Source organism: Bos indicus x Bos taurus, chromosome 16 (genome assembly GCF_003369695.1).
Source record: "Bos indicus x Bos taurus breed Angus x Brahman F1 hybrid chromosome 16, Bos_hybrid_MaternalHap_v2.0, whole genome shotgun sequence".
Lineage (NCBI taxonomy): Eukaryota > Metazoa > Chordata > Mammalia > Artiodactyla > Bovidae > Bos > Bos indicus x Bos taurus.
This window is the reverse complement of record NC_040091.1, coordinates 53,136,062-53,149,566: the sequence shown is the minus strand read 5'-3', so window position 1 is coordinate 53,149,566 and position 13,505 is coordinate 53,136,062. Positions and strand designations below refer to the sequence as shown.

General features: G+C 50.9%; 1 protein-coding gene across 4 annotated transcripts in view; it reads left to right on the top strand.

The window, feature by feature from the left end:
* Positions 1 to 13,505, top strand: part of PRDM2 (PR/SET domain 2) — a 132,985-nt gene that overhangs the window by 106,780 nt on the left and 12,700 nt on the right. For 2 of the 4 annotated variants that reach the window (XM_027565347.1, XM_027565346.1), the window contains exon 9: positions 4,330 to 4,394. The exons of the other annotated variants lie outside the window; for them this stretch is intronic. In XM_027565347.1, coding sequence (XP_027421148.1) covers positions 4,330 to 4,354 — 25 coding nt within the window. In that variant the 3' untranslated portion in view covers positions 4,355 to 4,394. The remainder of the gene's footprint in view (positions 1 to 4,329; positions 4,395 to 13,505) is intronic. 4 annotated transcript variants of the gene reach the window in all.

The window sequence follows — 13,505 nt, the reverse complement described above, 5'->3', positions numbered from 1 at the left end:
CTCTGTTTGGGATAAATGTTTTATTTGGTGCAAAGTGCTCACAGGTGATTGAATCTGTAAGGAAACGCCTGGATATTCGTTCCATCCCAGGACTTGCTGCCCAGGCTGCTGGCCCTGCCTGTGGACTGGATTTCCCTCTTTAATTTATGATATTCCTCCAGAAGTTTTTCAGAGTTTCTCTTATAATCAATGCATGGGCTTATAGGTGTTTTCTCCTCCTACCTCCTTCATTCACGTTTAGACTCCTTTGAATGAATTTTAACCAGTGAGTTTGGTGAGAGGAAGCCTGGGTTAACTTGGCCTTCAAGGAGGGGCCAATTCCTTTGATGTACCTCAATAGATTGGCATCAGATACTGTAGCTGATTGTTGGTTCTGTTAAGTTACTTCATCACAGTAATTAACACTAGTGTTAATCATTTATAGCCTTAAAAACTAAGACATTTTAGTTGTTTAGCCCACTGGTGCTGGCCAGCAGCAGGTGTTCCATTAAGGTAATGTTCTGAATCCGGCTGGGCAGGTGCTTAGAAGGGAGAGTAGTTTGCTGGTCTAGTAGGTATCGTCTGGTTAATTTCAGCCTGAGGTGGTAAATTTCCTGTGTTCCCAGCTGTGTGAAGGGGACCTAGTTTGGATTATTTCACCGGGATGTTCACTTAGGGGACCACCTGCATCAGAAAACCACCTAGGAGGCTTATTAAGAATTCCAGACACACTAAATCACCATCTTTGGCGGGGGCGGGTGGTGGGTCTTTAAAGTCTTCATTTTTATCAGCTTCTACAATGAGTCTTACCCAGACTTCAGAGTTCCCCTTTGGGTCTTGTAAAGGGGGGAAAAGAATGACATGGTATCACCACATCTCATCATTTCATTTGCTTCTGGTTTCCATTTTTAATTATTTTCCTTTGCTTTTGCAGTCTTTTTGATATATTCATGACATTTTTCATCTCTGAATGCTTATATAATAAAACACCCTGTGACAGATGAGCCAGGGCCACCTGAGAATTAGTCGCTTCTGAGGGTCAGAGCCAAGGTGACCCTTGAGGATCCCTTGCCTTGGTCATTGTTGCTCTTTGTGTATCTTTTTGAGGGGAATATATGACGTTAGGTCATTAACTGGTACAAGACTAGTGTCACACAAAGCCCTGCTGGTGCTGTGTTCACGCCACCCTGCACCTACTGCAGCACCCAGCACACAGTAGGCACTTAGCGTTGTTGTTGTTTACTCGCCAAGTCGTGTCTGACTCTTTTGTGACCGCATGGACTGTAGTCCACCAGGCTCCTCTGTCCATGGGATTTCCCAGGCAAGAATACTGGAGCGGGTTGCCATTTCCTTCTCCCATGGATCTTCCCAACCAAGGGAACGAACCTGTGTTTCCTGCATTGGCAGGCGAGTTCTTTATCACTGAGCCACCAGGGAAGCCCCAAAACGAAGTCTTCCTCCCTCTGTCTCCAGTTTTACTTCTGACATCTACTAAGTAGTCCCTCTGAAGTAGACCCTCTACAAAACATGGCCATGGCTGGCTTCTCTTGCATGTTTTGTTATTTTTGCTCAAAACGAGGAATGCCTCCCTCTGAGAGCCTAAACGCTGTTTGGTTTCATGATGCCATACTCACTTGACAGGGCTGTGCCAAACAAAGCTGTTGCCCAGGCTGGACTCAGAGCACATCTCACCTGGGCTGTTTCTCCATCTCACCCGTGGGTCAGAGCTTCTGTGTAATGGGATCCAGCCAATGGAGTCAGAGGGCTGCACACAAGCCCTTGAGGAAGGCAGCACAGAGGTCTCCCATTTGCAGGTCATCAAGTCACATGTTCACCGTGACCTAAGGAATAATTGGCATGGGTGCACTTTGCAGAGACAGGAGCCAGAGGGTTGGGTGGTGCCAGACATCTTTCTGAACTGCTCTTAGGATCCCAGCTGTGGATAAAACAAGATAAGAGCCGAGGCTCAGTTGGTTTTCGTTTAACCAACCCGGCATGTGAATGGATGCTCCTCACTCCCCCGATGACACAGGGAGCACCCAAGCCCTCTGATGCTCAGCTTTAAATGTAGCCAAGAGTCAGCTCTACTTGTTTCCAAACCTGTTTATGCCACTATTTTAACAGTGTTTTACAATAATACAAACAATCATGTGTATGGCTTCCCCGGTGGCTCAGTGTTAAAAGAATCTGCCTGCGAAGCAGGAGATGCAGCAGGAGCGGCGGGTTCAATCCCTGGGTCAGGAAGATCCATGGAGGGGGAAATGACAACCCACTCCAGTATTACCTGGGAAATCCCATGGACAGAAGAGCCTGGCAGGCTACAGTCCATGGGGTCGCAAAGAGTCAGACATGACTTGAGCTACTAAAAAACAATGATTGTGTTTATAATAAACATAGTAATAAATATGCCAGTATTATTGGATGTGTATGATTTAATTAAATAGTATCCGAGCCCATGAAATATGAACATAGAGGTTTTTTTAATGAAAAGCAAAGTCGGATGCTGAGAGAGGCTTGTAATTTGCTTAAAAACCTACCATCCAATTAGTTGTGGGTGAGAAACGTTGAAAAATTCACATAAAGACAGAAACATTTTGCACTCAAGTTGCTCTTAAAAATTTCTTAAGTTCTCGCTCCACTTGAAGCAGCAAGTGGAGAACAATAACTATGTGATGCATTATCGGGTTTAGTTAAGAAAGATGGTAGATCTCGGCCCTTCATTCATTCATTGATTCATCCACTCACTCCAGAATGCAGGGCCAACGCCTCCTCTCATGTGTTGGGCATCGTTCCAGGAGGATGTCGCAGAGAGCAGAACTGACAAAATTCCCCACCCTCATGGAACTCCCGTCCCCCTGGGAGAGACACACGGCGAACAAGCGAGTAACTGCATAGAGTGTCAGCTGATGAGTGCGGTGGGGAGAAGTGAAATGGAGAGGGGAGTAGAGTATTGAGTGAAGTGAGGGCTACCAGGTAAATGCAGTCTGACTGTAAAGGGACTATATGTATATATATAGAGAAGAGGGGGTGGGGAGGGAGAAGGGAAACGACGCCTGTGGATATGGGGCAGGAAAGCCCTTGGCAGAGGAGACAGCAAGTGCAAGGGTCCTGAGGCAGCAGCATCTGTGTTCAGGGGACCAGGTCACAGGGAGGACCAGGAGAGGAGTGCAGGGAGGTAACCAGGGACCAATTTAAATTGGCTCATGCAGTTCTTGGGAAGATTTTGCTTTTATTCTGAGTGAGTTGGGAGTCATTGAAAGGTTTTGAAGGGAAGAGTCATATGATATGACTTGCTTTTTGAAAGAATCACTCTGGCTGATGTGTTAAGAATAGGCTGAAAGGGGCCAATAATAGAAATACTAGGAGGTGCGGACACTAACCCAGGTAAGAGACAGTGGGTTGGACTGGAATGTAGCAGTGGAGGTGGTGAGTAGCAGTGGGATTCTGGATATCTTCTGAGGGCAGAGCCTAAAGATTTGCTGAGGACTGGACGAAAGAGAAGTCAAGGATGATGACAGGTGTTTCTGCCTCTGCATCCAGAGGGATAGAGTTGCCATTCAGTGATTAGGTGATGGAGCCAGTTTGTGGGGTACATGTGTGCTGGGAATTCAGTTTAGGGGCATGTAAAGTTTGGGATGCCATTAGACACTCAAGGGGAGGGCAGTTGAATACACAGGTTTGCGTTTTAGAGGAAGGGACCCAGCTGGAACTGTATTAATAAATTTGAGAGTCCTTAAGAGTACCCATGAAACTGAAAACCATGTAGCTGGCATCCTCAGGGAGTGAGTACAAATAAAGAGGAGCAGCCTAGAACTGAGGCTGGGGGAGCTGGGCCTGCTGTGCCATCTGATGCAGGGGACCTTCATAGGCCACAGGCTCCTCTCCTGCATTTGAGTAGGTGCTCTCCACTTTGCACTCCTAAGTGGTTCTCCTCTTCACCATCGTAGAACGTTTTGGGGCCCGCGGTGCTGGTGGACATGGCCCCTAGCCTTGTCCAGGTAGACATGCCAGCTACAGTCACCCCAACTTTGCTGCCACTCCTCCAGGGGGGTGGACCATTTCTGCCTGAGAAACCATCTGCAGCAAGCCATGGGGACCCCAGGGCCACTCACAAAACTCTCGGACCAGCTTCCTGTACCAAGCATGAGATCCCAGATCTGTAGTTCATGGTTCAGAAAAGGCCAGAAGAACAGACTTCATGAGCTCTTACCCCAGTCCTTTTCCCATCTGCAAACTCCCCAAATCCCCTGGTGTAAAACTTGCTTTGAGACTTGGGCAGAAAAATGAGGATAGGAAAGGTGAGGGTGAGGGTAGGTAGTAACAAAGTAACAATCCCCTCTCTGTCCTCAGGAGTGGCCTTCAGAGACAGAAATGATCCCTTCTAGAAACCCTGTCTCTCTTCTTGCTGGGGTAAAGTAAGTTACACCTTTTTTGCTTTCTTTTTCATCCCCTCCCCTCCCACCTCCAAATGAAGCAAAGCAAAGGACAGCATGGTAAAGTGAAGCCAGTCCCGGAATGTGTCCTGTACATTCCACGGAACCCAAGGCTCAGTCAACAGAAACTATTGGGGGTGGATGCAGAGCACCCCCACCCCTCAACACAGTGCTTCTGCAGTCAGGTCCCTTGTCTGAGCTCTTGTATCCTCTCTTTTTGCTCCTTCCTGCTAATCGCACTTTGTAATTTTATATTTGCTTTTGTATTATGCAAGTAACGACCTTCTCCTTCCAGGTCACACACCCCAGTGTTCTAGACACCAGGTCTGTTCGCTTTACTGCTCTAACGCTGTGCCCGGCATGGGGTCTGGTACATAATAGATGCTTGATGGATCAGTGCTGATAATCATGAGGATGCTCGGTCTTGTTTAGTGTGTGGACAAGGCTCACTCGCCTTCATAGGCCCAGAGGACACCTCTCCATGATGGCACATGATACCGTGTGTACATGTGCAGAGTTGAAAATCTGGCTCCCAAAGAGAATAAGAACTCAAATTCAGGACGTGTTGCTTCGTGTGGCTGATCTTAGAAATTTTCTGTCTAAAAAGGCTAAATTAAAAAAAAAACACCAAACTTTGGAGTGCTTAAAGGGTACCCTCTGAGGTTCACCATAACCCAAACCATCCCCTTGCAGTCACTGTGCCTTCAGAGTTCATGTCTGCCTGGCACTCCACTGTGCCTCCAACACCAGGCAAGCACAGAGCAGTCGGTCAATACATAGTTATCAGATAAATGAGGAACATACTTTTGGGGTGAACGACATCCTGCATCCTCCTCTTGGGAACGTACACTGCCTGTGGGCATGTGAAAAACTCAGAAATCCTGCACAGACATGTCTGTCTGACTCCGTGACCCCGTGCTCTGGAGTAAGTGGCTCTGACTTCAATCCCACATCTGCTTCTCGCCAGCCAGCTGTGTGTTGTTGGGCAAGGTGCCGAACCCCTCAGTGCCTTTTTTCCTCACTCATACACCGAGGCAGTACTCATCTCACAGGCATCTCGTGGAGACTGCATTTGTTATTCCATGTCAGGCCACAGGCACTGCGCTCAGCATGCAGTCAGCATGGACATGCTGGCTGCTGTAATGAGCAAGGGTAATGGGAACCCGGGAAACATCTGGGCAAACCTGTTCCACTGAACCTCAGTTTGGGAGATGCTGATCAGGAGGAAGGAAAATCAGGAGGGATTTCACTCCCCGTCTGCAACCATGAGACTGGAGGCTCCTCAGGAGTGTCTGGGTGGTGCCTTATATAGGGAGGGAGCCCTCCACAAGTGAGCGGTTCCCAAACCAAATGGAGTGCAAGATCCTAGTGAGACCCAAGCAGCTCAGAGAGGAGTCAACGGCTTGCGTCCAAGTCATTTATCATCTATAGGTCACCTCCATTTCCTGCTCTGTAAAAAATAAAAAAGGGTGAAACTGTCCCAACCCTGGCCACTGGACCCCCTCTTTGAGGTCAGCTGGGATTCAGGGTGCAGGCCTTGAGGATCTCTGGGCAGAGATGGGGAGAAGGTGCAGGGGCAGCCTCTGTCCAGTCCCCTTCACCCTTGAGGAGGATGCCTGCAGGCCCACAGCACCCCTGCCCTTTGGTCAGCGTCATCACCCACTGACTCACATCTGATTCAGGCACATAGCAAGTGTGTCTTTCCCCTGGTTGTGCCAGCCCTGCGTCTGGGACGCCCTGCCAGCCCTGCGTCTGGGACGCCCTGCCAGCCAGGCACGCCCACGCCTCCCAGGACAGGCTAGTCAAGATGTCTTGGGTAGCAAAGAGCCCCTGAGATCCCACAAGGCTTTCCCTCAAGGCAGCCCCCTCTTCTCGTTGATATCCTCGGACAGGCAGCAGGCATCAAGTTCTAGAAATCCTGTGATCAGGACTCTCAGTTCCAACAACTCCAGATCATGCAAGGGTTTATCCCTGGAGTTGACTTAATCTTTTTAACTTCTTTGGTCTTAGACAACTTTAAAAGATGGAGTGTTCGTAATAATAAAATTTTAGTGTCCTTATAGAATTTTACAGTTTCAAAGAGCGTTCCCATCTGGACCTCATGGGAGCCGGTTTCTGTCCCAAATTGGGAATCTGTTTTCTATGCATCCATCAGTCTTGTCACACTTGCATTTGTTCCTGTTTTCTTTTTGGCTTCCCTCCCGTTCTTACAAGTTTCCTTTTGAAGAAAGCAGACTGTTTTGGCTCATCTAGAGAAGAGAAGGGCCAGCATCTGGGCTTGAACCGAGTGGTTCCAGGAAAAAAAAAAGGCAGCGGCAGAGATGTAGCCAGGGGTCAGAGCTGAGCACCAAGGAGTCTGCTCCTCTCTCCCTTCTGTCTGGGCTGCTCATCCACAGCTCGCACCTCACAGACCGTGACATCTCCTGCAGGTGTGACATCCTTCAGACATGACCCGCTGCTCCGAGTGGAGTGGGGAGGGTGTGTTGGGGACCCTGGTTTGAGTGGGGTGGTGAGAGCAACCTTCTGGGAAGACACTGCCTTTGATGATTTGGTCTTGGAGCAACACAACCAGGCCCAGTTAGGGTTGGACTTCATGGGGAGCCCAGATCCTGATCTGCCTTTATCGTTTAGGGAACCGTCTCTGAGAACACCTCCTGGTGGCAGGTGGGCAGGTGGGTGAGAAGTGCATAGACTCTCTGTACTCTCCATGATTGAGTCCCCAGGGGGCAGCAGGTGAGCGGAAGCAATGACAAAGCTGGGAGGCTGCCTGGCCCCCAGGGTTACTTTTGCCCAAGTCCATCAGGGCCTCATGCTGCCCTTCCTCATTGTCCCCTACAAAGCAGTGCGACCAGGCATGCCCCCTCACTCCTCCCAAGAAGAGCTTGCTGTGTGACCTTGAACAGGTTACCATCTTGCTCTGGTTCATTGTCCTCACCTGAGAGTGATGGGCTGCTGACTTGGCCTCTGGGATCCCCTGCCCTTCGCCTATCCTGGCAGGACCAGAGGCAGCCACGGCCAGGTTCTCCCAGCCAGGAAACTTCCTTTGGCAGGGGCCATTGCTGGCTGGGCCAGCCTTCCTATTGACCGGCTTGTGTTATGAGCTGTCATGTGCTTGGTGTTTGGAGTTAAAGTCCAACAGGGTTGGGGAACACATGGCCTCTGCAGATCTAAGAAAATGAAGTGAAAGTGTCAGTTGCCCAGTCGTGTCCAACTCTTTGCGACCCCATGGACTGTAGCCTGCCAGGCTCCTCTGTCCATGGGATTTCCCAGGCAAGAATACTGGAGTGGGTTGCCATTTCCTTCTCCAGGGGATCGTCCTGACCCAGGAATCGAACGTGGGTCTCCTGAATTGCAGGCAGTTCTTCACCAGAGAAGCCTGAAGACACAAGAACCTGGCTTAAAAGCCTCAAGACCCAGGCGTGGTCTTTTGGAGCCAGCCCCAACCCATGGCCACCCTCAGGGCTGATGAGAGGGAGGGGAGCTGCCTGTGGAGAGGCAAACTTCAGTTCTGGGGTCAGATCTCTGAGAATCCTGCCTTCCTTTCTAACTTTCCCTCTTTCCATTCTATTTGCACCTCTCTGTGACCTACAAGGAGCTACAAGGAGTTGCTCCCTTGCAACTGTCCCCTCAGCCATAAAAAGGCACAAGAAGCCATCTCACATGGTTAAGGGAAGATCAAATGGGAAAAACCACCTAAGCTACCCGGAGAAGGAAATGGCAACCTCTTCCTGTATTCTTGCCTAAGCAACCCCATAGACAGAGGAGCTTGGTGGGCAACAGTCCGTGGGGTTGAAGAAAGAGTTGGACATGACTTAGTGACTGAACAATAAACAACAATCTAAGCTACCAGGGCCCAGGATGCCAACCTTCTGAGTGTTAGTTGAAGAACCACAGCAACTGCCTAGGCCAGTGGTTTTGAATGGCTGCCCCATCCCCTAAGGACCACTTTCATTTCCCTTCCCCCAGCCCTCCCACTGCAAAGACTTTCCCTGTACAACTTCACTAGGCACCAGGTCCTGCCCCAGATTTCAGAACTAGGCCACCACTGAGCACGCCGCCTGCAGGGGTTTTCCCCCAGCCCCGTGCTCCCCCAGTTTCAGCACACAGGTGCCTTTCCAGGGACCTTAATTAAAAATGTAGGTTCTGGGACTTTCCTGGAAGTCCAGTGGTTAAGACTCTGCACTTCCACGGCAGAGGGCACAGGTTCCATCCCTGGTCAGGGAACTAAGATCCCACAGGCCGAGCAGCATGGCCAAAATAAATTTTTTTTTTTTTTAAATCTAGATTCTGACTCAGAAGGTCAGATGAGGGCTGAGTAGCTGTCTTTCTAACAAGCTCCCAGAGACTACTGATGCTGGTCTGAGGACCACACTTTGAATAGATGGATTCAGACTGAGGCTCTCAATAACTGGCTTTTAAAAAATCCTCCGTGCCTGGACTCCATACCAGCTAAATCAGAATCCATGAGACTGAGGAGAGGGGCAGGCACTGAGACTGTTTTCTTGTCTCCAGTATTGGAGTCTGAGACCCGCTGCCAGGGCTCCTCTGAGCTGACATGGTTCCACCCAGAGCTGCCTTCTGGCTTTGTGGGTGGCCATGTGGCTGTTCAGTGGGCAGAAGGTCACTCTTCAGGCCCTTTGGAATATTGAAAAGAGCTCTTTGACCCCTGTCACTACAAGGACTGTGTCTGGAAAGGGGCCCAAGCTTTGGTGTCAGGTGGTCTTGGCTTCAGAGCTTGACTGTACCCCTTTTGGCCGAGATAGCATGTTGGGGCCTCCTCACCTCTCTCAAGCCTCTGTCTCCTCCTCTCTGAGATGCAGGTCATCACCATCCCGTCCGAGAATGAAGGCCCTACAGTAACTCCTGGGGCATAGTTGTTGTTCAGTCGCCCAGTCACGTCCGACTCTTTATGACCCCATGGACTACAGCAGGCCAGGCTTCCCTGTCCTTCACCATCTCCTGGAGCTTGCTTAAACTCATGTCCGTCGAGTCAGTGATGCCATCTAGCCACTTTGTCCTCTGTCGTTTCCTCTTGCCTTAAGTCTTTCCCAACATCAGGGTCTTTTCTAATGAGTCAGTTCTTCATGTCAGGTGGCCAAAGTATTAGAGCTTCAGCTTCAGCATCAGTCAGTCCTTCCAGTTACTATTCAAGGTTGATTTCCTTTAGGATTGACTGGTTTGATCTCCGTGCAGTCCAAGGGGCTCTATGCTCCTGGAGAAGACCAGGGCATAGTAGGCACTCAGTAAATACACAATTACCTTTCCCCCTTGTTTGACATCCTCATTTTACGAACAAGACTACCATGGTTCACAGAGGTGGAGGCATCTCCAGAGGTCACATAGCAAGTTATGGGTGGTGGTTCAAGGACTGAAGTTCAGGCTCCGGCATCCCAGGACTGTTCCTCTACTCCCACCCTTGACTCTCAAGCTGGGGGCGGTCCCATTCGAGTGGGCGGGGCCTCCCTGGAGCGGCAGGTGGAGCCTGCTTCGGATGCCAACCATTCCCGGAAGTAGTGGGTACCAGGAAGCAGGTAGTGATCTATTGAGGCTTCCCCCACCACCAGGGAATGTCAACGTCATCTCAGCTTATCTCACCTGGGCATCGGCTTGCACACCCTTTGCCTCTCCCTCGCTGCCTGCAAAAGTGCTGAACGTCAGATACTAACTTGAGATGAATCACTGTCTTGAGAATTTACGGAGGGTTATGTAAGACTCCGCGGCGGCTGCGTGGCCAGCCAGCTCTGGGGGTTGTGTCCTGAGAGATCCCTCCTGACCTGACTCATGCAGGCGGAGGAGGCCAACAGGGGGTGCAGGCAGGGATCTCTGCTCAGAAGGCTCAGGCAGCCTGGTGGGGAGCACGGTGGGGACCCCAGAGACCCAGAGAGCCTGTCCCGGAACCGGCAGCCCCTCCCTTGACCTAAAACTCCTTGGTGGGACTCTCTGGGCCCCTGCCTCAGTTCCTCTCCTCCCCATCTCTCTTGAGCTCACTTCTCTCAGGTGTTTGTCTCCACCATGTCCTGGAAGCTGCTGTTACTAAGGTTACCCGCAGCCTCTGGGCAACAAATGCTGCGATTGGTTCTCTATCTTCCTTGACACGTCCGTAGAGTTGGACACCTTTAATTCTTCTTCCTCCTTGAAATACATGTCGACTTGGACACCACTCTCATGGTCATCCTCCGCTCCTCCACATCCCATCCTGAGTCCCTGCACCCCTATCCTGGAATTTGTCTAGACAGGGGGTGGCTCTCCCCTCCCCTGAGCCTGTCCAATCCACCTGAATGCTGACCCAGCCCAAGGTCATTAGTTTCATTTAACTCACCCTCTTTGAGGTCTCCTTTGGGTGTCTAGTGAACGTTGCAAAGGTGATCCTTTCAAAACATAGCTCCCAACCAAGTTTTCTCTTGTCTTCCCCTTCTCAGTTAAACAAACTACCCACTCTGGAATTGGTCTAGACTCTCATCCACCTGCCCCATCCCCCACATCCAGCTCCAAAATGTATCCCAAATCTACTGCTCACTTCTCAATGTCCTTGGCCACTATCTTGCTGGACTAACCAGTCTCCCAGCTCTGTTCTTGCTTATCCTGCTGTGTCCAACACAGTGGCCACATCGGGTCACGTCGCTTGCTGCCCAGAGGGATAGTCTGGCTCCCAACTTACCCAGGCCTATAAGACCTTCCCCTCCGCCCCCTCTTCCCTCTCTGACGTTCCGGCCGAGTGAGGAGATGCTCTCAGGAGATGGGGGCAGGTGGGCTCAGCCTCCCCAGGTGTCAGGAAACCTGGGGGCAGCCCTCATCCTTTTCACCTTCCCTCACCTACAGGCACCGCCCATATGGCACGTGTCCCCAGTCTGACCTGGGAAAGCGGCCTCTTGTGTTAACTACTCTTCCTGGACAGTTGCAGGGCATCTGGGCATCTTTGCATATTCACCAGCTTTGGACTTCTCTGTAAATTGCCTTTTCATGTCATTAAATGATCTGTTCAGTGATTGGCAGCTTTAGCTCATTTTTATTAGGCACGCCTTAGTTTCTGTTGTTGCTCCTTCATTTCCCTCTGCCCCCAGATAAGAGATCAGGTATGGGCCCTGCTCCTTGACGTCACCTTCTCCCCAGGTCCCCAGAGCCCAGCGAGTTCAAGCTCTAGGAAGACCAGCCAAGGTGCTGCCCTGCTTCGCCTGTGAGTCATCAGCTTGTGCAGACATCCCATGCAGACAGACCAACCCTGTTAGATCCTCACCAGGTCCTTGCATCATTCTCTCTGCTTGGGACCTACGCTGGGCCCTTTTCCACATCACCTTTCCCCATCTTCTTCCTGACCCTGGTCTTCCCTCCTGCTCTTTCTATTTTGTTTCTCTTGTGTAGTTCAGGGTATCTGCTGCCTCCTTCACCAGAAGCCAGTGGGGGTTGAGAGAGAACATGGTTGCTTGGGAGCCCAGAGGCCCCAATCTCGGCCACCTCGCACGTGGCGTCGGTCTCCCTCTGAAAACAAGCGCTTTCCCCTTTAGGCATCACTAAGTCACACATAGACCATGACCAGGTGAAGACCCCAGTGTACACCATTTACCAGAGCTTTCTTGGCAAAACACTTAGCAGGTAGCAGTCATGCCATCCATCCAGCAAATAATGAAAGGCCCCCTACTGCGTGCCAGGCATGGGTTTAGATGTGGGTCCATCAGGGACAGAACGCCTCCAATGGAGCCAGAAAGCAAATGGCAGTTAGACACCAAGCGTGTTGGTGTGGTGAATACAGTCAAGAAAGAAAAACGGACTGGAGGCTGGGAGTGTCAGGGCAGAGCAGTTGCTATTTCAAATAGAGTGTTTGGGAAGGAGGTGCAATGAGAAGGAGGCCCTTGAACAAGAACTTGGAAGAGAGACTGAGAGCCCTGTGACTGCTGGAGGAAGCGTTCTGGGAGGGTCTGCAGGAATGGACCACTGGAAACAGAAATGACACCCTCAAGAGCCAAATGGGGCAACTCTGCCCTTCCGGTGCCTTCAGCACGGGGGAAGGGTGGTTCTGACAGCGAAGAAGTGGTCGTCCTGCCCTTTCTGGGCACCTTGGGTTCTGGATAATGAGCGTCACCCATCTTACAAGGTTCTGAGGCGGGATGCTCGAGGGGCCCACTAACCAGGGTTCTGGCTTCTGCACTGAATGTGCACAGATTTCTGTGTCTGAAACGCCTGTGTGTGGGATGTCTAGGGTCTAGGATCACTCACTGCCTTTTTTTTTAACTTTTTAATTTTGTATCAGGGTATAGCCAATTAGCAAAGCTGTGGTAGCTTCAGGTGCACAGCAGATGGGCTTAGCCATACATAGACATGTAGCCGTTCTCCCCCAAACTCCCCTCCCATCCAGGCTGCCACATAACATTGAGAGAGTTCATGTGCTGTACAGTAGATCCTTGTAGCTATCCATTTTAAATATAGCAGTGTGTGCATGTTGATCCCAAACTCCCTAACTGTCCCTTCCCCCTGGCGACCAGAAGTTCTAAGTCTGTCACTCACTCCTTCATTCAGTATGTTTTGAGGGCCTGCTGTTCATACACGCACAACTAGGTGTTAAGGCTGCAGTGATGAGCAGACCCAGCCCGATTCTGTAGTCCTAGACCCGCAGTCACCACTATCTCATAGATAACGTGCAGCCACCCTTGGAGGTGAGGGTTGTGTGGGCTGAGAACTCAGGGGGCCAGCCCTGGACCATCTGCAGGGCACTGGTTCCCAGCCCACCCCCCACCCCCGTTGAGACCCCTGTGGGTCTTAAAAGATGCTGCTGCCTGAGGCCACCTCAGAGATCTGATGTAATGGGCCCGGGGGCAGCTTCAGGGGACTCTGGTGAGCATTGGAGGCTGAAGGCCATGGGGAGGAGGGCTCCACTGAAGGAAGTCTTGTGAAGCTGGGGAAACAGGAGCCAAAGGAATGAGGTGGCTGGGAGGTTGGTGGGGATGGGCTGTGCGTGTAAGAGCTTGGTCCCTGCTGGGAGCCTGGGGTTCGGGGACACGTCACAACTTTATGGGAGGGGAGCCAATGTGGAGGCTGTGCAGAAGACCTGACCAGGTGATGGAAGAGAGGGAAGAAGGCGGACAGAGCAGGCAGGGCCCA